Source organism: Eulemur rufifrons, chromosome 28 (genome assembly GCF_041146395.1).
Source record: "Eulemur rufifrons isolate Redbay chromosome 28, OSU_ERuf_1, whole genome shotgun sequence".
Classification (NCBI taxonomy): Eukaryota; Metazoa; Chordata; class Mammalia; order Primates; family Lemuridae; genus Eulemur; species Eulemur rufifrons.
In genome coordinates, this window is record NC_091010.1 from 65,281,054 (window position 1) to 65,306,143 (window position 25,090).

Below are 25,090 nucleotides of genomic sequence, written 5' to 3' on the forward strand. Positions count from 1 at the left end.
CCCTTGGCCCCACCTGGGACAAGGCCGACCAGGGCAAACGTGGGCGCAGCTGCCCTTCCTAACAGAGCAGCCTGAGGCCTGGCGGTGGTGAGCGTCTCATTCCAGACCAAGGGAGCGGTGGCGTCCCTTTGAGGCCTCTGGGACCAAATTCACTCATAACCCGTTTCAGGTTTCAAAATCAATCAGTTGAACAGATCTCAATTGCTCCGTTCCTCCCCAAATCAATTCAAAAGCCACTGCTAAATCTTGGGAGACGTCTCATGAAAGAAGTCATGGGTCCTCCGTAATAGGATTTACATTAAATGAAGGCAGCGATGAGGAAGTGCTGGCCCTGAAGCCCGGGCCCCGCACAGTGGCCGGGAGCCGGTGCGGGAAGTCGTGTCTGGCCAGGCTGGGCACCATTAAACCAGGATTAGGAGGACACGGTGGCCATGGCTTTTCATCAAAATAAGAGGCCACCATCCAGGCTAGTGTCATTGGCACCGTGGCCTATTAGCTGGAAAGTATGCAGATGACTTTCTCCTGGGTGGAGTCCCCTGATGACAGCCATCAGGAGATGGACAGGGAGCGATGGTCAGGCCTGGGCTGTGGTTCCGCGGTGGCTGGGAGGGCACCATGGCGTGCTGCTGGGTGTGCTTGGTGGGTCTTTGCTTTTCCTCCTGCTCTGTTTTTGATAGTCTCTTCCAAGTTGCTGCCTAGAGTGGGGTGCAGAGGGACAGCTCCTGGGGGGCAGACCGCCGCTGTGTCTGGGGAAGAACTGCCGCCCTCGGAGCTGCAGTGGGCTTGGCCAAGTGCATGTTGTCACTCTTCCCACTTTACAGATAAAGAGTCCGAGGAGCAGAGGGATGAAGTGACCCCCCAGAGGCCAACAGTAAGGGCAGAGCTGTGCCCGAGTGAAGGTCTGACCCCCCATGCAGTCCCTTTCTAGTTCCTTCTGCAATGCTATCCCCTGTCCTTGCTGGAAATCCTTCCAAGGGGGATGTCTGTGGTGGCCTCAGTGGCTGTGATTGTCCAGCTGAGCTTGTACACTGGTGTCCCCTCTCTAGAGATGGAATACAAGGGCCCCATCCTCCCCATCTCAGCCACTCAGCAGGGAGGATGGCCCCACCTCCCGAGGCTCCCCTCCTTAGCAACGCCAGGGCCGGCAGAAAAGGCCCGGGAGGACTCAGAACAGCAGAAACCAGGCCGACCCGGGGCAGGGGTGCAAGAGAGAAGCAGGCATGCGGTACCAGACAGAGGACTGGGGACAGTGGGCATCCGCACCTTCATCTCACCGGCATGTGACTGGGAACTGTGCCATGGGCCCAGGTGACTTGAGTTCTTCTCTCCCCTCTTTCAGTTTGGGTTGAGACCCTCCAGGGATCAGAAAGGCTGAGCCCTGACCTGGCACCGCTGTCCTGGGCCCTTCCCACTGGGTGATTCCTGCCCCTCACAGGGAAGCCGGTGGGCAGCTGGCAGGTGGACAGGCTCCTGCGTGTTCACCTTAGGGCAGCGGTGAGGACACAGGGAGGGACGATGTGTGTGGCACACCGGTGGGGGATCGCCTCTGTCTCAGAGTGGTCACCAAAAGCCCTGGCTTTCCCTCTCACAACTGTCCTGGTTCAGATGGTAAATACGTTGCACGCTTTGCATTCTTTTTTTTAAAGTTCTGATTTTTTTTTTTAGATTATAAAGGCAATTCACGTTATTGTAGGAAATTCGACAGAAAAGTGGATAAAAAGCATCCGCAGTCACTCAGAGCCTGACCACTGTTACTGTGTGGGGCATGTCCAGGCCCCTCCCGTGCACACGCCGGGCTGTGCTGTTTGTCCAGTGTGGTGGTGGGTTTGCACCGATCCTCTCCTGGAAGCCCACGACGATTACGACCGTTTGCAGATGAGGAGACTGCTCAGAGAGAGCACGTACGTGCCCAGTGTCTACAGCCAGCGCCTCACGTGCACCTGTGGGCTGGCCCAGCTTGGACACGCAGTGGGGGTGGGGCCTGCCCAGAGAGCCGCAGAGCCTGTGCCTGGAGGTGGAGTCCCAGGTTCAGCAAACTTCCAGGGGCAGGAAGATGCTGCCGGGGGGGGGGAAGGTACCAGCGCAGGGAGCCAGGGCCACGACTGGGCAGAGCTGAGCTGCGGCAGGCCAGCCAGGGGCTGGAGCCCAGCCAGGGCCCTTGTCTGGTGGGGGGGTAGAGGTAACGGGCTGTTAGGGACCAGAGGTTCATCCAGGGCCACTCTGCTCCATCCCTGGGCGGGGGACACCTAGCGGGGCAGTGTGTTTGGCAGAAGCTCCCCCTGGATGAGGGGGCCGGCTGGGAAAGTCAACCCACCCTGCCTCAGGTCAGCCCTGAGTCCTGGGTGCTGCGAGGCCGCGGGGGGAGGGCGGGGGGCGGCCGGGGGGCTCACCTGTTTCTTGAGCTGAGTGTTCACGGATTGTCCTGTCTGGGAAAGCATCTGCTGCTGCAAAGGCACAGCCGCACTCCCAGAGCGGGACCCTCAGGACCCGACATGTTCTAGGCAAAAATTCTGTGGTCAGATTATGTGGGAAAACCTTGGGTTATGGAAATTAAACCTCTTCATGCTTGTCCTCTGGACTGCAAACCCCTTGCGTGTCCTGAGCTTGGTTAGCCCGAGGCCCAGACAGGGTGTGTGAACCCACACTGGGCCGAGCTGTGTGCTCTCGTGTCCCCACAGCCCAAGCAGCAGAAGTCTGAGCTGTGCTGCCCCGCTGGGCCAGAGGCCCTGAGCCAGTGGCCTCTCTGAACCGCCTCCTGGGCCACCTTGGTGGGTAGGTGGCTGGAGCCACCCGGGCTGTAGCCTTGCCTCTCGGCATCACTGACAGCCGAGCTGATGTGCCCACAAGGGCAGGCTGTGCAGGACAGGCAGGCTCCGCCCCCACGCCAGTCAGAGGGGGTGGCTCCCCTCTGCTGTCCGGGGTCCCCGGCTCCTGGCTGGAGTGAGGGGCTGGGCCCCTCCACCCCTAAGTGCACACATACCACCTCCTGGGCACTGCCTCTAGAAGGGCTCTGCGGTGGCCGTCCTGCGTCCGAGCCCCTCACAGCCCTGTGAGCTGTCTGCCAGCCCCATTTTATGGATCCCGACCCTGAGGCTTAGAGGGGACGGAAAAGTCCAGTCTGTGCCACCCCCAGCCCAGAGCTAGTGCCCCCACGGGCAGAGGGGGGACCTGCTGGTTCACCCCACCCAACAGAACCACACAGCCGGCTCCAGGCAGCTGGATATTGAACCAGGAAGCTTTATTTACACAGTAAAAGTAACAAGCAAATTCCTGAGAGACTAGAGCGGCTCTAGTGCAAGTCGTGGCCTGTGCGGGGAGGACAGGCTGCGGTGTGGGCGGGGCAGGGGCAGGACACAGTACGCAGACCGCTTTGCCCCAACACTGCACCCTGCTCGCCACACTTCCTGAAGCTCTGCAACACCAGCATCTGGTTTGGGAAAGCTCACTACAACCCTAGAAATAGCCTATGTGCCATCTGTCACCCACATCCCCAGGACATCTCCCCCACGCACTGAAACACAAATCATTTGCCAAAGAGACTACGCTAGAAGGTCAAACTATCCTACCTAGGCTACGAGATCTCCATTTCGGTCTGTAATTTTTTTTAAAAAAAAATTTCTCTTTTCTCTTTAAAGAGGCCTGGTTTTCTCCAACTGGCGCCAGTGGGAGGGGTTTGACCAACAGCGTGGACGTGGCAAGGGTGGCATCATTGCCTGTATGGGGGCCAGAGCGCCTGGATCGCACCGGCTGCCCTTGGCTGGGCTGCCCCGTCCCAGGCGGCCAGTGTCTACAGCCAGTGTCATCGTTCAGGGACCACCCCTGTGACCAGAGCACACGTGACTGTGACCTCCTCAGTGGACACGGGGGCGCAGCCGCCGTGGCGCGGACCCGGGGACCCAGGGAGCGTCTCGCTCGCGGGGAAGCTTGCTCAGATGCAGCCAGGCACGGCCGATCGCACACCCCGCACGAGGAGACTCATGGGGAAAGTGGGGTTTCTTTTTAATGTGGACTTTTATTTAAATTTTCTTTCAGTGTACAAATTCATAAAACTTTCCTGCTACAAAAACGTTTTTGAAAAGTAAGGCTTTCTGAGAATGAAAATCCGTACGTCCGGTCAGAATGAGCTCCCTGTGGGCCTGGACGGGTGTCTGCCGGGCCGGGCAGCTCCGGCCTCCCCGAGTAAGGCAAGAGGGTCTGCGGTCACCGGTGAGGCCGCAGCCGGCCCCGCCGGGTCGCCCACGGGCACACGCAGGTCCTGGTAGTTGTGGCTTTGGAGTGGGGATGCCGTGTGACAGTGTGCCCCTCCTCCCCAGCCAGCTGCCCGGAGCCACAGCCCACTCCCGTCCTTCAGGGCCCCGGCGGGCGGCCGGCCCTGCCCTTCCTCAGTCTCCCCTCAGCGGCAGGGTTCACGGCAGGGCTGTGAAAAAAGCAAGGCTCCTGCAGCTGCCATCGGCTGGGGCCCTCTGTGGGGGAGCCTGCCCATCACCCACTGCCCCATGGGGACAACCACGTGGGGGCTGTCTCCTGGGTGAGCCTCCCTCCGAGAGCTCCGAGACCAAAAGGCCCAGGGCCAGCGGAGCGGAGCAGAGTGCGGGAATGGGCCTCTGCGGGCAGCGTGGCTGCTCAGGTGACGGGGGTGGCACCTTCTAGATGGGGTCTGCTCTCTCCAGTCAAAACACACACATGAGACCAACTGAAGGCCATTTCTTCCTCTTAGCAAAGGGACACCTGCCGTTTTCTGCCCTAACTGCTGCGGCTCGTGGGCGTGGAGGCAGGAACAGCCGGGAGGGGCCGGAGGAGGCTGGAAAGGGCCAGACCCTGCCGAGGGCCCGTCACCTCTGCCTGCAGGTGCCTGGGCTGGGCCCGCTGGTCGGTGCGACCTTGGGGGGCGGGGCGGGTGAGGCCATGGCTGGCCAACTGCACTGCTTGTCCTTCCCTGCCACCAGGCCTGCGGGGGAGGTGGCGCAGGATCTGAGGGTAGGTCATACTACAGCCCTATGGTCACACTGGCCACCACGAGCCACCCCTCCTGGCCCTGAGCAAAGGCACCTGGGGGCCACCACACACCTGGCCTGGGGTAGCACTGCCCTCCTCCCTGCTGCAGTGTGGCCACTCCAGGTGCCAGGACCCCCCATCCCAGGCTTTCTGAGGACATGAGACCCTGGCATGTGCTCCCCACATTCACCCACCAACTGCCCCCGCCTTCCCCAGACTTGCTCTAAGAAGACACGGTCCACAGGACCAACCAGGCAGGGATCACGCGAGACCCCTTTGTCTACCCGGAGCCGCCAGCCCCAGGGTCCCAAGTGGACGTGCCTCTGGTAGGAGCTACAGCAAACCCAGGGGAGCTGGTCACCGGCTCCGGGACCTGCCCCGTGCCCGGCACGTCCAGGCTCCGCACCCTGGGCCACTGGGGCAGGAGCTTTCTGCAAGCATCTTATGGCTGATTTTTAAGAAACGCCACCCACATATCAGACCTTGAGCCACCACTCTTTTGATGGAGTAAAAAGTGAAGGTTTAAAGTTTCCCAAACAGGATCTTTCTTTAGGGAAAAGGTGAGAACCATTTGGACTCAACCTGCAGAAGTGAGGCATTCACTCGTCCACAGAAGACGAGCAAAAGCAAAGTGACTACAAAAGTGCCTTTATCACGTGTCAGCAAACTCAAGAGAACACACCGGTTATTTTTAGCCTTATGGGAAAATGCGCCACTCACTCACAAGCCAGCCCGGTTGCTACTGTCTGCAGATGCCAAGTTTGCTAAAAGCCAGATTCCCAGAGCGTAGAGCCCATGTGGCAGGTGTGTCTGCAAGGCGGGCTAGAGGGGAGCTGCCCCAGAGCAAACCCTGGGGGTCGGGAGCCCCCCATAATGCTGGGGGCGGTGCTGGGGGCTGTGCCAGCTGGGAGGAGCCAGGCAGGCAGGGCACGGGTGCGGAGGGGGCTCTGTGCCATGGCCGGGCCCGCAGCGTCAAGGCAGCACTTGGGCGGCCCTCAGCTGACGCGGGTGTGGGCCTGTCTTGAGGTGGATGGTGCGTCTTAAAGCCAGCAGCCCCCAAACAGATGTGAATGTGCTTGGAATATTGCAGGGGGGCTCAGGGCCCCCCATCCCGGACCCCTGGCCATAGCTCTTATTGCCTGAGGACGTTTTCAAGAGGTTGCCCTTTTATCGTGACATCTCTACTCTCACCTGAATCAACCAAACTAATCCCTTACTGACTGGTTAGCCATGGAGACGGGCTGCCATCTGCCAGCCCTGCCAAGGCCACCCCCAAAGTGGCAGAGCCTCGGGTCAGGCTCTCCCTGCCACGGGAGAGGCAAGTGAGTCAGCCAGCAGACCCACCCAATTCCTACCAGCGTGGACAGCCTCTAACAAGCACCCCCCAGTTGCTCCCTGGGCCCCAAGAGTTCAGACACGGACTTACCCACTGGAGGGCCACTCCAGCACCCCAGAATCTCTACCTCCCACACTTGGAATTAAGGCCAAATGGTTCTGGTGTCACTACAGAAGGAAGCATCTCCGGAACCTTCCCAAGCCTGAAGCAGGGAGGCCTGGGAGAGAAGGCACGGAATAAAACTGAGTGAAGGAAGCTGCGGGGCCGACTCCCCAGCGCTGAACCTGAGCGAGGCCAAGAAGGGCCTGACATCCAGATGGCCCCTGGCCCAGCCCCGAGCCCAGGCCCTCTCGCCAACCTTGCCCAGGGGATGCAGAGAGGCGCCCAGCTCTGCTGGGGAAATGACAGAGACTGCCTGACATCCCACAAGAAAGAAGGCAGAGAGACCCGAACCGAAGAGCTGCTCTCTGGGCTGCAGTGGTTCTGTGGACCCGGCGGCCACCACGCTTGGGTAGCTGGTGAGAGGCCGACACAGCCCACTGCACGGCGTGGCCAGGCTGGCATTCAGAGCCAGGACACCGTGGCCAGACAGCCTCTCCCTGGGAGGTGGGCAGGCTCCCTCTCTGGGACCCAGCACCTCTCAGGAAACTTTCATCAGGCTCAGGAGTTAGGCTCCCCCTTCAAATGCCACTGGGGGCCCATCGATTTCAACGCCCCCCCAGCCCTGAGCGGGGCCCACCGCCCTCAGTTGTTCTCTATCTGCTCAATGTCCAGCTCGCCATCCAGGGAGCAGAGGCTGTTCCCGGCGGCCCCACGGTCCCGCCAGGCTGTGGCCCGCTCCTCTCTCCTGCTGCAATCCTCGTCCAGGGCGCAGACGTCTGACTCCTCACAGGACAGGTCCTCCTGGCAGGTGAGCTGGTCGTCGAAGGAGTGGGGAAGAGGCTCGGGGACCGGGGTCCCGGCAGGGGTCCTGCCCCCTGGGCCAGAGGCCGAGAGCAAGGTGGTCCAGGTCCTGGTGCTGCTGGCGTGGAGGGCTAAGGGGCTCTGGGGGCCGCAGTCCTCCATCCCCGCACTCAGGCAGCTGAGGCTGCTGAAGGTCTGACAGTTCTGTGGAGAGGCAGACACACGGGTTACCCAGGCACTCCGGGACCGCGTGCCCCACAAAGCAACTGGTCCCCCAGGCTGTGGCAGGACTCCCAAACCCTACGCTCCTCCACCATCTGCGCAAGGACCAGAGGCCACCAGCAACTCGCTCTTGAACAAACATGCTGGCTGATGAGCATTCTGTGCTAATGAAGAAACGCAAAATTCAATTTTTCACCCACTAAGCTGGCAAAGAATGAAGACTCGTGAGTCCCCAGGTCTGAGAGGTTGTGTACGGCCTTTCTGGAGGGTGACCTGGTGAAAATACAAGATTCCCTGCTTAGGTAATTTCACTACTAGGATTTTTATCTTAAGAAAAGTTTAAGATGCGTGTAAAAATTCAGCAATCACAAAGTTAAATGGAAAAGAAGAGAGTAGCCCCAACCCCCCATAATGACAGTTGAATAAAGTATGTACTCAGACAAGGGACCGCCACGTGGCCATCAAACACAGCACGGCAGCAGAACACCCAGCGACGTTCCCATGAGAAGGGGCCCGAGTTAGGTGGAAATGTGGGCCCTTGGGGGACATGACGCCCACCCATCCACTTCCCACAGGCAGGGACGGGGAGATGGGGCCAGGAGGGACTGAGTTGACGACCCCAGCCTGGTGCACACCAGAACTATCCAGGGAGCTGGTCTGCATCTGAGCTCTGGACCCCACCCGGAGACGCCGACTCTCTAGAGGGGAGTGTGGGGGTGATCTGCTGGCGGTGGTGCCGGGCGGACTCCAGGTTCTGGGGCTCACAGCCGGGAGCCTCGGGCAGAGCTCTCAGGCGTCTCGTCTGTAAGCGGCGCGTGATGGTCCCTGCCTGCCTCGCAGGGCTCTTCATGGCCCCCCGAGAGAGAACAGCCTGCCCTAGAGCTTCCCGCGTGCCCAGTGCTGTCCGTGTGGGGCCGGCGTGGGGCCTGCCCTAGCAGGGTGTGGCTTGAAGAGGACTTCAAGGGTTCACTGGCCCATCCTGCTTGGAACCACCAGTAGCAAGAGGGGGGCAGGCCTGACACTGTGCGCCAGCAGGTGCAGGTCAACGCCTGCTCTCAGAGCAGAGCACAAAATCAGGCCTTCTCCCCCCCAGAGACAGAAGCGTGGTCGGCGGCAGACAGGACAGAGGCTGAGGCGGCGAGGGGGGCTCAGGGGCGCTCAGCCCAGACCTCCAACGGGACCAGCAGCAACAGCTCCCGCCTGAGAGGGGCACAGTGAAGCAGCCACGCACAAAGGCGAGGGAGAGGCATTCCGGGCTCACGGGTGGGGGCCAGGGGAGCAAAGGCGTGGAGCACCCACCGCCTCCCCAGCCGCACGCCTGCCGACGCCAGGATCACAGTCCTGTCCCAAGGGCCCTGATCCTTTCAAAGGCTGCAGTGCTTGTGTGTTGCTTTGAAATAAAGATGACCACCGGCTGTCACAGTGAACAAGCTGTTGAAACAGTCTCAGCAAACGGAAAATAAAAGGCGCTCTCTCTGGAGGAAGGTGGCTGGGCATGCTGTGGGCACGCTCATTGTTCCTGAACATTCCATGTCGGAAACTGTCCTGATAGGTTTGCTTTTCTTGTAATCTTTTGATTTACTGGGAAAGGTGAAGGCTGAGGTATGGGAGGCGGGGGGAGCTCCGCGCTGGGACTGAGGAGAGAGGGCAGGGCACAGGGCAGGGCACCGGTCAGAGCCGAGACGCCTGACCATGCCACAGGAGGAGCCAGGCCCCGGCTGGGCCGCAGGGCTTTGGTGCTGCCCTCGCGTGCATGGCACACCTTCCCTCCCCCCCACGGCAGAAAGCGAGAGGTGGCAGCTCATGTAAAATGGCCCCCAAGATCCTCGACAGACCAGGGCAGGCTGGGACGAAGGGCGAGCAGTTCCTGAAGCAAACGTGCTGGCGGCAGGGCCGAGGCCAGAAGCCTGTGACAGAAGGGGCTCCGAGGCCTCTCTCAGCCGCCCCTGCAACTGGCCCAGACCTGAGCCACGACAGAAGAACAGAGTAGGGGGCACAAAACAGAGAGGAGATGGCCCAGCCTGGGCAGCCCCAGCCCGTGTGTCCCCGGACAGGAGGCCCCGGGGTGAGGCCAGGACCCACCAAGGACTCAGGAGCCCAGGGAGCCAGCCCGTTGCTCTGTCTGTACAGAAGTCAGTCTGGTGTGTAAGAATGAACAGTAATATCTGGTCTAAGCCCGAGCACCCCACATGGCGTGCTGTGAACAGGTTCTAGGTGGGTGACGAGGCCCAGGCGCCACCAGCCCTCAGGAATTAGCCATGTCTGTTCACCCCAGCGTGCCAAATGCCTGGACACGCACCCTTGTTTTCTCAGCGCTATAAAAAGGGCAGGAAGTGTAGCCCGGAGTAAACCTGAACAGAAAATGCTCTGTGTGCGAGTCCACGCTCACCTTCTTGTTCCTGCTCAGGGTCTTCCTGCCTGATCTCACCCGGTGACTGCCCGTGGTGCAGGTGGGCAGGGCGCCTGACCTATGGCCAGCGTGACAGCACAGGTCTGGACACTAACCATGGTGCTATGGCCCGAATGTGGGTGTTCCCTCCAAATTCATATGCTGAAATCTAATCCTCAATGCAATAAACAGTAAGAGGAGGTGGGGCCTCGAGGAAGTGATTAAGTTATGAGCGGGGAGCCCTTGTGGACGGGATTAGCGCCCTACATCAGGCCTGAGGGAGCTCATTTGCTCCTTCCACCACGTGAGGGCACATTCTATGAAGAATGGGCCCTCACCACACACCGAACCTGCTGGCACCAGGATCTTGGATTCTCAGCTTCTAGAACTGTGAGAAATACATTTCTGTTGTTTTTAAGTTACCCACTCCAAGGTGTCTCTGTCATAGCAGCCTGAATGGACAACAGCAGTCCCCAACCTTTGTGGCACCAGGGACTGGTTTCATGGAAGACAGTTTTTCCACGGACGGGGGTGGGGGAAGGTGGAGGGGGGAAGGGTGGGCAGCGCTCGGGCGGTGATGTGAGCGACGGGGAGCGGCTGTAACTACAGACGGAGCTTCGCTCGCTCGCCCACCGCTCACCGCCTGCTGTGCGCAGCCCCCTGGTTCCTAAGTTTCATGGAAGACAGTTTTTCCACGGATGAGGGCTGCGGGGACAGAGCTCTGTGACCCAGGCCCTAGCAGGCCACAAACCGGCACCAGTTCTCAGCTCGAGGGGTGGGGACCTCAGGACTAAGACACATGTTAAGCACTGACCAGAGCCAGCAGCAGGGTGCTGGGGACCCGTTTGCTGGGCCTTTCAGAGACACGTGGCTATTGCCTCAAGTGTGCCCTGGCGAGGGCCGAGGTCAGGCCGTGACAGGTCCAGACTCTGCATGGACACGTTTTGCTACGAAGCAGGTTGAGAAGCTGCAGTTTGGCTGCTGAATCTCGTCACAGGCAAACACAGCATGCCACGGGACCCGCTATTCCTCAGCGGCGCTTGGTCCTGGGCTGCACCTGAGAGCCAAGGCTGTACCTTGAGAACTCTGTTTCAAAACTTAGCTACTGCAGCCAGAGTGGCGAAAAGTCAGGAGCCATCCACGGAACACCCCCACTGGTGGCACACCCCACCTGTCAGGGAAGAATGTGACTGCCACAGTGGGGCAGTGTATGTTTTGCCCAGAAGCCCCCCTCCCTGTGCAGACACCCAGGGCAGGGGCACACCCATGCCCGGCCCTACAACAGCTGCCCTGTGCCCACCACGCCCTTGGAGCAGGGTTCTGCCCAGCCCCTCCTAGCAGCCCAGCTGTCCCCATGGAGGAACAATGCATGGGCCTGTGGCAAGCCTATGTACCCTCAAAGATGTCTGGGGAAAGCTACGAAAAGGCTAAGTTCAAAGTGTCATGTGAACACACTATACCAAGGTGAAATTGTTCCAGGAGAAACTGTCCCCCCACCCACCAACTTCTATTCTCTTGAGGCCCAGCCCTGGCCCAGGGACAGGCCACCTACTCTGGCACAGGCCTGCCTAGGTAACACGCTCAATGGGAACTGTCTTATGTGGCCTCAGGCTAGTGGCCAGAGACATAGGTCAGGACTCCACTCCTAGGGCCTGCTATAGAGGTGACTTTGGAAGGGACCCCCTGAAAGTCTAGCTTCTCCATCAGATCTCCCAGACCTCAGCTCTGGCCAGCCACAACAGAGGCCATGGCCACTTCTGCTGGCCCCAGCTGGAGTTCCCGGCTCAGCCCACCTCACCCAGTCTTCCCCGGCCTTCCCAGCTAGAAGCAATGGCCCCCTCTTCTGCAGGGCCTTTCTGTGCAGATGTTTGTTCCTGTTCCTTCCTTCTGAGTGGGCAGCCCCTGCCTGGGCCCTGGGGCTAGAGACTAGGGTGTCCTGGTCTTTGCCATCTAGGTACAAGCTGAAATCCAAATCCTCCCTCAGGAAACATGTTAAGGTAACACAGCTGCACACTGCTGCCCATGCTGGCAGCCATCCGCCCTGCTAAGCCTCAGGCCACCGTGCTCACTCTGCTCCCCCAGCGCCACTGCGCCCTGGGCCAGCAAGGCCGGAGTGCAGGAGGAACTTCAGACACACCTTCTGAGCTGAACGAAAGCCCACGTTTTATCAGCTCTGACCTAGAGCCTGCTCTGTGCCACGGGGGGAAAGGCCTGGGAGTGCAGGGGGAGCAGCAGGACTTCTCCTGGGAGTGTGGGCTGGGGGCTGGCCGTCCCCAGACTCAGGAACAGTGTCCCCACGTGCAGAGGTGGGCATCTGGGGACAAGGGCAAGGTTGGCTGACGGGATGTGTCTGAGAGCGGTGGTAGCTCCCGAGTCCTGGTTGCCTCTCCCAAGGAGGACGCAGTGTTCCTCTCCCTCTCTGGGCCCCGACACGCCCCCGAACCAAGAGGGCTCCGTTGAGGCGTGTGGGGAATGTGGATTCTGAGGTCAGAGGGAAGGTGCTCCTCCACTGACCAAGTGGCCTTGCTTCCTGTTTCCTCACCTGGGAAACAGGCATGTTGTCTCTGGCCGGGCTGCTCGGCTGGGCTGTTGCAAGGATCACGAGAGGAAACAGGCTGACTGCGGGCTGAGGGCGCCCGCCTGGGTCCCTCAGTGCACAGAAGCGCACACTCTCCGCTGCCGTGAGCGCTGGCTGCCGACAGCTCAGAGCTGCCCCTTCCACAACTGCCCTGGGCTGGGAAGCCCGGGAGGTCACCCCCTGCACTGAGGCAGCCCCCAACCAATGACCAACTGATACAGGTACAGGAGCTGCTCCTTGTGGCCGGGATCAAATCCCAGGTGCCAGTCACACTCTAGAGCTCCTGGAGCACCAGGCTGAGGCTGGACTTCAGCCTAGTCCACCGCTTAGATCAGCCTCTCCCCGTCCTCTAGGCTCCCCTGGCAGCCTCCCTCCACCAACTGCTTGCACAAGAACCCTCAGCTCAGGCTCTGCTTCTAGGGACACAACCTGAGGCAGCAGGTAAACAAACTTGTGTGCTGACGTCATACACGACACACCTGTTTGGCAGCACCACTGTTCTTTCCAGCCAGGCTGTGGCCAGAGACCGACCACTAGGCCCTGCGAGGAGTCCAGCTGCCAGCACCAGCCCACTTTGAGTTTGCTGGGGGGCGGGGGGCATCAGTTGTCGGGGACACCTCTCCTTGACTAGTCCTTAGTGTGTGGCCACACAAGACTCCTCCCAGCATCTGACTGCAACAAACCTGCCTCCCCAAGGTGCTTGTGTGCATCTCTCTTGGACAAGAAGTGATCACTTCCCTCTTGTGCCACTCACTGCTCCTCAAAGTGGGCATATCTCCCTTTTTAATCCAATTTTAATTTTTAATTCAACTGTTTAATCCAATTTTACAGATCTCTTTGTGTTGCAGGCGTTTAGGGAGCTAAAATCCCTCCAAGAAAGAGGCGCATCAGCAAGCCCAGCCCACAAGTCAGGATGAGCAGAGCAGGTCCCCGGCCCGCCTGGCAGCCGCCCTGCGGGAGCTGCAGGGCCCGGGCTCAGGCTGAGCAGAGGCATTTCCTCCCCAAACAGACGCCTGCACGAGCACAGAACTCTCCAAGTATCAAGAAAACCCCAGGCCATGAGAATGGATGGCCCACAGCCTGGAAAGTTTCTAAGTTTCATTTGTACTGGAAGCTGGCACAGAAACAACCAAGACAGCATGGCATGTGGTTTCCTAGGTTTTTCTAAAAAACTATCTCAGAAAAGAAAAAAGGCGCAAGCATATTTTTGGCCTATCTTTTATCCATCTTTGGTAAATCTGACTTTTGCATGAAGGCTGTACTCTCTCTCACAGGAAGCCGCCGCCCCCCTGGGGCTGGAGGCATCAGGTGGCGGGAGCTTCTTTCCTCCAAGGTTGCCCTGCAGAGCCGCAGGTGGGTCTGGTTTCAGGCAGGTGCCAGAGATGCCTCAAGGGCCATGGGTCTGGCCAACCCTTCCCTGGGGGCTGACTGCCCAGGCTCTTCAGGGCCACCCCTGGGTATCTCGTCTTCCCATCTCCTGCAGCCCAGAGCCACCTCCTGTGCCCATGTCAGCACCCAGTCTTACAAAGGAACAGCATCATGCTTAGCCCATGTCTGTGAAATGCTTATCTTTGGACCCAAAAAAGGCAGCCCTTTCGAGTCTGGGCTGCTCCTGACCCTCAGAAATAAAGGAAACGCCGGCCACGAAACTCAGATGGAGAAGCCAGGTTGCCAAGGCCTAACAATAGGGAAATAAAGTTTCCTGGGGTCAGGGGAAGTTCTGGGGCCCAGGGAGCCCCACTTATTTGGTACCAGATACTGGAGGCTTTTCCCAGATCACAGGTTCTAGAAACAAATGGCCCAGTGAGGGCAGTAAATATCTACTGGGTGAAAGGCTGGCCCTGGTCAGTTACTAGGGAAGTCCCTGCCTTCCTGTGTCACTGTTTGCTCAGCTCACTTCTGCAGAGGCCAACAGAGCGCCTGCCATGTGCCAGACAGATTGTGACCACCCCCCTTCCAAAAGCCAGCTCAGGAGGGGACAGACTTAGAGGAACTGTCTCAGTGCAGGCTGGGCAGGCTCATGAGGCAAGTACTGTTTTTCCTTTTTTGCAGACAAGGAAACGGAGGATCAGAAGGATAACTGATTTAGCCCAAATCTCTGTCCTGTGGCCTTGCTGTCCCTGCTCGGGAGGTGCCCCTCCTATGGGGTTCTGTGTGCAGTGTGGCCTTGCCTCTGGTAACTCTGGAGGCCTGGGGCCCAGATGGGAACAAGGGCTTTGGGGGAAATGACCCACGGCCCCTGGAGGCTTCTAGGGGTGGGGGTCATTCTTAGGGACAACCAAGCACAAGGCACTGGCACCCAACAATCTGCAATGTCCTATGCCAGACCCAGGGAAGGCGAGAGTGGACTCCAGCAGATCCCCCCCCCACCCCCGATACCCAGGGGGCTGTCAGGAGGGGTTCTTTGTAACAGAGACCTTGAAAGTCACCCAGCTGGCCTGAGGAGTTGAAACTGGGCCACACCCTCCAAGCAGGCCAAAGCCTGGTCTCCCCCAAGGGCCCTCTTCAACAGGCTCTGCTGCCCGTGCCCCTCCACTGCTCCCACATGTGCTCTGGCTCCTCCTGCAGCAAACCTCTTTCAGCCACGTGAATTTCCACATGAACTTCCCTCTACTGCCAGCCCTGGGTCAGTGCCATGCTGGCGCCCTGCCCCGTCTCTTCCTTACTCACTGGTAGACTCCGTCTCACCCACTAGAACCCAGCGCTGCAGCATCCCGTCCGGGTGCAGGCTGACCGAAGCTGCTGTGTGCACCCTGCTTCCTGCCAGGCATGTACGGACGCTCCTTGCAGTTTGTGGGGTAGGAAGGAAGGACCCACACTGGTCAGTCCTCCTGGTTCGGCCTGTGCAGCCCTGCGGTCCTGAGGCCTACACCCCAGGGTGCTGTGCGTAACAACAGGCCGCGAAGGCCCAGAGCTGAGCACGTCCTCTGAATGGCGGCCAACCCAGTGGCCCCTCTCTGCTGGCACCCTGCAGGCCACAGGGTGGCAGATGCTGTCTCTGCACCGGGCCCCTGCATGGCAGACGGCCTGCCCGAACAAAAAAGGCGCGGCAGCCATCGCCAAAGGGCCTCCCAGCGCTCTCACGACTGGAAAACAAACATTCTGTTTCTGTGGTGTACGCTCCGGCCAGCACACACTCAGGATGGGACTTGTGAAACCACCTCGGTCGCAGCCTGGCATGAAGAGAATTCTTTGCCTAACAAAAGTCAAGGGACCTTTCCAAAGCACACAGGGCCCTGGCAGGGGACCAAGGCTAACGCACTGCTGAGCCCCCAGTCCTGGGGCAGTGCCGTCCAGCAGGGTGCACGTGGTTTCAGGGGCGGCTTCTGCAGCAGGACTGGGGGCACAGAAGAGGGGCTCAGAGCTCTCAGGGGGGTGGTCTGTGTTCAGCTGCCTGGAGCTGGGTGTCCCAGGGGCCACCTCAGGGCACTGAAGACGGTACTGCTGTGCACTGCCCCACGCCTCTGTTCCAGACATTGGCTTCCGTGAGGACACACTGGAGCAAGGGGATCATTTCTGGAAAAGTAAGCAAATCACAAATCAACCTGTTTAACCACCTCATTTTGCAGATGGGCAGACTGAGTCCAGGAGAGGAGAAGGGACTTGCCCCAAATCACACAGCTGGTTGCTGTGCAATGGGACTTCCCTGCTTCTGGGCGTGCCAGGCGAGCATGCGCTCCTCCCGCAGGATGGCGGTGTGGCAAAGCCCGCACGGGCCCAGGCTGGGATCCCTGCGGTGAGTGCCCGCTGAAGGACCCCGGCAAATCATTAAATGTCTCAACCTCAGTTTCTCATTTGTACCAGGCTAACAGGGGCCGCAAGCATAGCCACAGAATTGCTTGGAAGATTAAAATGAATTGAGACCACTAAGGAGGCTATGGAGGGGGCTCAGCAAACCCAAGCTCCCCCTTCCTACTCTCTACCCACCCCCGCTGTCTGGGGACACAGCAATGCCACAGCAAAGGGGACTGGCTGGGAACTCAGCTTTTGGTACAGAGTCTACACCTAGCTGCCCTTTCTAACAAAAACCTGCTTTTAAGAGCAAGACTACATACCAACAAAACCAAAGATAAACTATCTAGGAATATATTTATAAGAACTGGCAAAACTGACAGAAATAAATCCTTAATGAACAGAAAAGTAGGACTGAACAAATAGAAAGATATCCTGTGTCATGGATAGGAGGACTCAACCTCAAAAAGGTATAAATTCTCCCAAAATTAATTTATAAGTCTAACATGACCCCAACCTAAAATATCAACAGTACCTTCGCCACCATGATATGATGACAAGCTGATTTTCAAGTTTTTAATGACAAATAAGCAAGTGAGATTAGTCAGGAAAGCTCTGTAAGGAACAATAAAGAGAAATTAACCCTACCAGACTAGCCCATACCAGTATAATATGCTAAAACATATTATAAAGCTTCAATAGTTAAAAGAGCATATTGGTACGTACATACAGAGACTAATGAAAAGACTGTCCTGAAATAGACCCAGTTTAGTATATGATAAAGATGGACTCTTAAAGCAAAGAGGAAAAAGTAGAATTTCCAACAGATGGTATTGAGAGGTAACCATATTTTTAAAAAAAGGTTGACTTCCACATTCACACCACACACAGGTGTGAATAAAAGTACTAGAAAGAAATACAGGAGAATTCCTTTATAGGCTTGGGATAGAAAGGAAAACTCAAAATCCAGAGCCATAGAAGAAATAGTTAATAAATCTGACAAAAACACACGCGTGTCAAAAAATGCCAAAAGCACTGGTAGGAATGTAAAGGGTGAGTTCGCTGTGGAAAAATTCTGGCAGTTTCCCAAAATGTTAAACACAGAGTTCCCATCAGACCCAGCAATTCCACTTCTAGGTGTATTCTCAAGAGAAATGAAAACAAATGTCTACGTAGAAGGTTGTACATAAATGTTTATAGCAGCATTGTTCATAATATCCAAAAAGTAGAAACAACCCAAATGTCTATCAACTGGTGAAGAGATAAATAAAATGTGGGATATCTGTACAACAGAATATTATTTGGCCATCGAAAGGCACAGAGTACTGACACACGCCACAGCGTGGACGGCTCCTGAAGGCATCGTGCTAAGTGAAGGACACCAGGCACAATGGCCACAGATGGTCTGATTCCACGTATGTGAAATGCCCAGAAGAGGGAGACCCAAAGAGACTGAAAGCAGATTGGGGTTGTCTGGGGGCTGCGGGTGCTTCAGGGGGATGGGGACTGACTGCTAATGGGTACCAGGTTTCGTTTTGGAGTGATGAAAATGTCCTAAAATTCATTGTGGGCCGGGTGCGGTGGCTCACGCCTGTAATCCTAGCATTCTGGGAGGCCGAATCGGGTGGATCGTTTGAGCTCAGGAGTTCAAGACCAGCCTGAGCAAGAGCGAGACCCTGTTTCTACTAAAAATAGAAAGAAATTATACGGACAACTAAAAATATATATAGAAAAAATTAGCTGGGCATGGTGGCGCATGCCTGTAATCTCAGCTACTTGGGAGGCTGAGGCAGGAAGATTGCTTGAGCCCAGGAGTTTGAGGTTGCTGTGAGCTAGGCTGATGCCACAGCACTCTAGCCCGGACAACAGAGTGAGACTCTGTCTCAAAAAAAAAAAAAAAAAAAAAAGTTGATTGTGATTGATGGCCGTACAACTCCATGAATATATTAAAAACCACTAACTTGTACACTTTAAATGGGTAAATTGTGTGGTGTATGAATTATATCTCAATAAAGTTCAAGAATGCCAAAAGCAAAGTCAGAAAATAACAAATTAGAAGTAAATATTTGAAACTTCTATCATTGGCAAAAAATTAATGTCCCTAATGGTCGATCAAAAAGAAAAAGGCCGGGCATGGTGGCTCACGCCTGTAATCCTAGCAGTCTGGGAGGCGGAGGCGGGCGGATCGTTTGAGCTCAGGAGTTCGAGACCAGCCTGAGCAAGAGCAAGACCCCATCTCTACTAAAAAATAGAAAGAAATGATCTGGACAGCTAAAAATATATATAGAAAAAATTAGCCGGGCATGGTGGCGTATGCCTATAGTCCCAGCTACTCGGGAGGCTGAGGCAGGAGGATTGCTTGAGCCCAGGAGTTTGAGGTTGCTGTGAGCTAGGCTGACGCCACGGCACTCTAGCCCGGGCAACAGAGTGAGACTCTGTCTCAAAAAAAAAAAAAAAAGAAAGAAAGAAAAGAAAAAGACCAGTGAATCAATTTTTTTTTTAAAGGGCAAATGAAAAGAACACAGAAAAGGTCATATAAATGGCCTTTAAATATATAAAAAGACGCTTAACTGATTAGAAAAAGGCACACTAAAATGACCTAGAGAAACCATTTTTTACCTATCTGATTGGCAAAAACCCAAATGTCTGACCAGCCTCTACTGAGTGGCCTCAAACACGGCCATCCAGGATGCCGGGTGGGACAGCACCTACCACGACGTCTTGGCATCGCCTTCCCAGATGGCAGACACACACAACCTGTGACCAGGCAATCCTACTGGTGGGAATGTACCCCACAGAAGATATGTCTGCCCCCATCCGGAAAGAGTCACGTGCAATTCACAGCTGAAGGAGACTGGGAAGAGCCCAGGGTCTGTGAGCGGGCCGGGTGAGGTAGGCACGTCCATGCAGCCGAACACCACGCAGCCAAAAAGGAGGAGGTGGCTCAACTCTGACACGAAAACACCTCCACATTTGACTGTTTAAGAAAGCAAGGTGCAGAAAGGTGCGTATCGCATGCTATCTTTTGTGTAAGAATGGAGAATAAATAAGAACTGAAATTCCTATTTGCTTGTTGTGCAAAAAGGAGCACAAGAAACAAATAAGCAGTAAACTCCGGGGCATGGGGGATGGGAGAGATGGGGCCAGAGTTTATTCTGTATTGTTTTCATTACTGAACATGTGAATGCACCATCCAAAAATAAAATATGTATGCCCATCTGTTTGCATGTGTGTGGATTTTAAGAAGAGGAGACACGCTAAGTTAGAAATGAAGAAAAGGCCAAAATCTTACTCAAATGGTCACTTTTTCTGTAACAGAAGCTCCCACCCCATTTCCATATTAAAACTTTGTTATGTTTTGCCACCAAACTTCTTTTCTTTCCTTTTCTCCTTACTGTAGAAACAAAGCTTATGCATTTTTTAAATGGCACTTTGCAAAATTTGTGGACACAAAAACTACCAGCCCCAAGTTTCTGCACTGAATAATCTCCAAATTAAATCTGAGTTTCACACAAGCGTGGGACATGAAAACATTAGGAAGGGCCAACCCCTGAATGGCCAAGAGGCCACAGCTGTGCCAGACATCCACATGTGAGCGGTAAGCCAGGTGGCCTTTCACATGGCTGTTAGGTGCTTTCACAGAACACAGGAAGGGGGGAATCCCTGGAAACAGTCTCTGTTGCAGAGGTTCAAATAGCTGCCAGCTCTGGGTCTTATCTGGGGCTTCTTGCCCCATGGACAAACACTACCAGGCCTCTGGGCAACCCAAGGCCGTGCTGGGGGCTGCTTTGTGCCTGCAACCTCAGACTTCTCCTGCCTTGTCCAGAGAGTCCAACATGGGCCTCTTGGAGCAGCTGCCCATCCTAGCCCTGTCCTGCAGAAGTGAGAGGAGGCGGCTGCCACTCTGTCACAAATGGTTCTGGGGTGGGGAATGGCCCTGTCATGTCTGGGAGCAGCCTCAGTGGCTGCAGGAACATCCTGACACACACTGAAGATGGGCACTTGGGACAGGTGTCTATAGTTCTGGTGCTTGTGAAGAGGGAGCCCCAGTTCCACCTGTCACATCTCTATACCTGATGATCAGATGAGGCGCAGAGACCAAGTCCAAAGTGTCACAGTCAGCTAGAGTTCCTTTCAATTTGAGGGGAGGGGAACTCTTCTTCCCTCCCAACAATGAAATATAAATCATAAAGAAAAGGCAGGCAAACACTGCAGAAACACAACTGACTGATATATCCGCCCAAACAGGCCTCAGCACGGAAAACTCCAGAAGCAAATAGTCACAACCCTTCAAGGGCTGCCCTTTCCAGCTGACAAGGTGCTTCTCCTCCCACTTGGGAGGGCCACATCAGACACAGGGTCCAAATGCATCTCTGGGGGGCCTCGTGCAAGCCCTGCACCTCTCTGGGCCTCTATCTGTCCTCTGTCTTGAGAAGGGGCTGGGGTCACCCTTGCTGGCTCCAGGCCTTGCAGCAGTCTGCAGACAGCAGGGAACAAAACATGCTACAAGGGCAGCACAGTGTCCAGGGCGAGCCTGGATGGGATGTGGGTGCCTGGCTTCTGGCTCCAGCCTGACACATGCTGGGCATGTCTTGGGAGAGTCTGCCTGCTCTGGGCCCATCCACACAATGACAGTCTTTGGCATAAGCCCCAGGTGTCCCATCCTGCACTGAGAGGCTGCAGCACCATGACCAGCTTTAACATGATGTAAGGCCTGGCACCAAATCCAAATCAGATCTGTATCACCAACTGCAGTGGCCCTAATGGCCACCTTTAGGCCAGGATCCCTATCTCAAGCTTCAGATCCAATGGGCATGTCCCTGCCGATGTCCCATGGGCCTCTCGGCTCAACATGTCTCAAACCTGATCCAGCACCTTCCTCCCCAAGCCTTCAGAACGAAGAGCAAATGCCTCACTCCAGAGGTAAAGGCCTGGCCTGCTGCATGCGCTGGACACACTGAGCTCCCCCATGGGGGACCCTCCCTAGGCCAGGATCACCCCCCTTAATGAACCTCTCTCTCCCTTGAGAAACTCCTCCTCACACTTCACAGCCCAGCACAACCACCCCAGACCCCACAAAGCCTCCTTGGAGCCTCTGCTCAGGCAGAGGGAACCCCACACCCTCTATCCTGGAGCCCCCACACCTCTAGGCTGGCTGGCCCCATGAGTGCCTCAGCCGGGAGCAAGTCTCTGCTGGCTGCACCCCTGATGCCTGGAAGAACAGGGCCGGGTGGCTGAACGAATGAAGGGTTGAAAGTGAAGACCCATTTAGGGGTGGAATCCTACCTCTGACACTAAGACTGGGGTTTCCCTGAGCACTTTATGCAACCCAAGTTTCTCCTTCCCCACCTGTAAAATGGGGAAATAAAACTGCCCTGGAGGGGTTGTAATGGGGTGGGAATGAGATCATAAACAGCACTGGGCCCGGAGGTGTCTAAACCCCATGCAAGGTGCCCCCCTGCAGCAGGATGGAGGGAGGGCCCACATCCCCACGGGCAGCCCCTGGCAGATGCGGCACAGGAGAACCGTTTCCCCAGCTGCATCCCACCCACAAACAGTCTGCGACAGCAGAAATCCCAGGCATGTGGGGAGAGGCGAGGCCACACTGGCCTATGCTGGCCTTCAGTGGCTGCTGGAATCCAACAGAGCTGAGGACAGGCAGCCCAGCAGGGTTGGCCGGCACGTCCGAGCATGCCCCGGCAGGGCAGGTGGCCACGGGCATGCCTGCTGGTGGTGGGTGAGGCAGGACATTCCTGGGCACATTCTGCTTCTCTGGGCTTGGCAAGCCCCACCCGCAGCTCCAGAGGTAAGGAGTGGTGAGGACAAAGTATGTGGGGCCTTGGTGCTCCCTGAGCCCTGGAGGACCTATTAGAAGACTGCCTTTCCTAAGGCTTTATCTCATCTGGAGGCAAACAAAACAGTTGCTTAGCTATAGGGTGGGGAGGCACACCAGTCACCCTTCCTAGGATCGTCTGCCCCCTCTAAGTCCCGTCTCTCCAGACCAATCTGATGCCCTGACAAGGAGCCCCAAGTGTAGGGCTCCAGGGACAAGGGGTGGGCTGTGGGAAGGGGTTCTACATTCTCCACCAGGACCAAGCCACACCCACCCCAGGAGGAGGTCAGGATTCAGGGCCAGGGTCAAGCACCTTTAAAAAGCATCCCCAAGAGGTTGCTGAGGACGGGGCCCATCCTTGGCAGTGAGAGTGTGGCCCAAGGGATGCTTTTTGCCACCAGACAGACACAGGAATAGAACATCTGCCCCTCTCTGTGTGCAAGTCATTTCCACTCTTGGGGTCATGGTGGGCATCGTGCTCCCGTCCCTGAGAGGCTGCCATGGGCTAGATGAGAAGAGCCATGCAGAAGCGCCAGCTCGAGGCTTCGTGTGCTCCACAGAATGTGGCTCCCATAGGAGGCCTGACTGCAGGCTCCGGAAGGGTTGGCCAGGGTGGGTCCCTATTCCTTTGACTTTCCCAGGGACACACCTCAACATAACTATGAATTTCCTGATAGGCTTATTTTTTCCCTTTTGTTCATTACTATTTAAATACTTGGCAGAATATACAAACAGCACCTGCATCCCAAGGCATCTAGAAGCCCCAAGAAGACTTGCAGCCTGAGTTAACGCACCGGAGACAGATGCCTGGGGCCAGCATGGGGGGAACCTCTCACCTCCATCAGCTCATCCTCTAACCACGAGAGACAGGCTCTGCCAGCCTCTCACCTGGAGGCCAAGGTCAGCTCTGGCAAACTCCAACCAGTAGGCAGTGGCAGGACCAGGCTCAAACCTGGCTCTGTCTGTCCAAAGACTGTGCGCTTAACCATCATGCTTCACCTCACTGCTACCAGAAACACCAGAATTCAGGATGGCAGAAAGCCAATCTCCATCCCCCCAAATCCCCCAGCAATCCTTGCCTGCTACTGGGTAAAACTTCCCACTACAAGGCTGAAGCTCAGGCACACTCTACCCACCACATGGAGCAGCAGAGGGGGCAGCTTGTGGGGGGGCTGGGTGCACCTCTGTGCAGGTGTGTTCTTGGGTGCCCCACCCAGGTTTGCCTACAGAACAAGGAATACCATGGCCTCAGATGCCCCAGGCCCTGTCGCCAGCACCCTCAACCTGCACTGCTCTGCACGGCAGGCGGGGAGGGGACTGTCCCTCACTAACCAAGCCTCGGCCCAGGAAAGGATGGGCCGTGGCTGGGACAAGGGCACCAAGACAGCCCCTGAGGAATGCACAGGGCTTGAGCTGCCCTAAATCACCCTTAAAGCCACACATTTCTTCCTGGGTAGAAAACTAACCCGAAAGGTTGAACTACCATAAATTCCACCCGTCCGTCATCCCCTGGAATCTCATCTTGTTCTGGGAACAAAGTCAGGGCATTTCTGGAGGTTCATTCTCGTGTCCTAGCAGCTGCAGACCCAAGAATGATGGCAGAGCTTATGTTTGCCAAGCATTTACCCTGAGCTTCATGGGATTGTCCCACTAAACCCTCACATCACCCTTAGGAGGGGCACTTCTGTTGCTGGAGGTTCAGGAACTTGCTGAGACCACACAGGGAGTGGGTGGGGAGGGCCTGAACACCAGAGGTCTGACTCCAGACCATCCCTGGCTGAGCTCTAGGTAGGAAACGAGTCTGCTTTTCTCTGGCAAGAATGTCTGATGATTTGGAAAAAGCACGGAACCCATGGCGTAGTACACCCATGGCAAGCGGCTGCCACAAAAGGAGCTGCCAGACACCGTGTATCATGGGCGGAGGCCCATGTTCACTGGAGAAAGGGAGTCTGAAGCCAAAGGGAACTCAGAAGATAAGATTCTAAAATCCTCAAAGGAGCCACCACCACAGCCTCAGTAGAAAAGCAGACCTGGGGCCAGTCCACCCCTAACACACTGGGTCCCCTGCCCCTGCAAAAGGCCCCTTCTTTGGTACCCATGGACCACAGAGAGAAGGGCCCCTTCTTTACCCTCTCTCTTCCAGGCAGATAGGTGGGTCTTACTAAGAATGAACTGGGTACACCTACTGTGCACCAGGCACTTGGCACACCATGGCTCACTGGTTCCTCCACAACCCCCAGGAGGCAATGTCAAGGTTCCTGCTTTATAATTGAGGAAACTGAGGCCTAGAGAGGCTCAGGAGCCTGCAAGGTCACCCAGCTAGAGAGCAGGAAGCTTACGCCCATTCTCTAGCTGAATAAAGTGGTGCTCGCGTGCGCACACACACACACACACACACACACACACGCAGGCCCGCGCTGCAAACCCAAGTGTCAGCGCTCTATCTAGCAAGTCACTACAACTGCAGCCAGCAATTGTGCTGAGCGGGCTCAGGGCACAGGGGGGTCATTCTTCTCTCTCACCCTCAAGAACACTAGCCCTGCCAGAGAGGCTGTATCGGCACTCTGCCATGCAAGCAGGCCAGGGAGATCTTAACGAGGCCTGGGCTCCAGACAAGGAGCGGACGAAAGCTGGAGCCATGCATGTGGATTTTAAACCCACAGTGATGGGTCTCATTCTCCCAATACCTCTCCTGGTGGTTGAGGAGAAAGCAGGCCAGCTTTGAGGGTGGGGCAGTGGGGGCAGAATGACTGCTGAGACAGACCGGCAGCCTGGCACAGCCCAGATGGCCCAGACACCATCTTCTTAAGCCTGGCACCCCCTGTGCAGGAGAACTCACCCGGCTGTGGGTGCCTAGCCCAACAAACGGGTGCTCAGGACGGCTTGCAGGCATCCCACCCAGCCACCACAGCTACACCGGCTAACGTCCTTTGGTAGCAATGTCCCCGAGTGAACAAGGGAGCTAAAATCCCCATAGGTCACTACTCCTCCCATACACATGTATACACTCAATCAGACAGGACCACAGAAGCTTTACGACTGTGACTCCAGAAAGAAAGGGTGGCCTTCAGTCTTGTGCACTTAGAATTGGTTCTCACTGCA

General features: G+C 56.5%; 1 protein-coding gene across 1 annotated transcript in view; it reads right to left on the minus strand.

The window, feature by feature from the left end:
- Positions 1–3,251: 3,251 nt before the first annotated feature.
- Positions 3,252–25,090, minus strand: part of LOC138376182 (protein FAM53B) — a 145,976-nt gene continuing 124,137 nt past the window's right edge. The window contains exon 5 of the mRNA XM_069460230.1: positions 3,252–7,438. Coding sequence (XP_069316331.1) covers positions 7,076–7,438 — 363 coding nt within the window. The 3' untranslated portion in view covers positions 3,252–7,075. The remainder of the gene's footprint in view (positions 7,439–25,090) is intronic.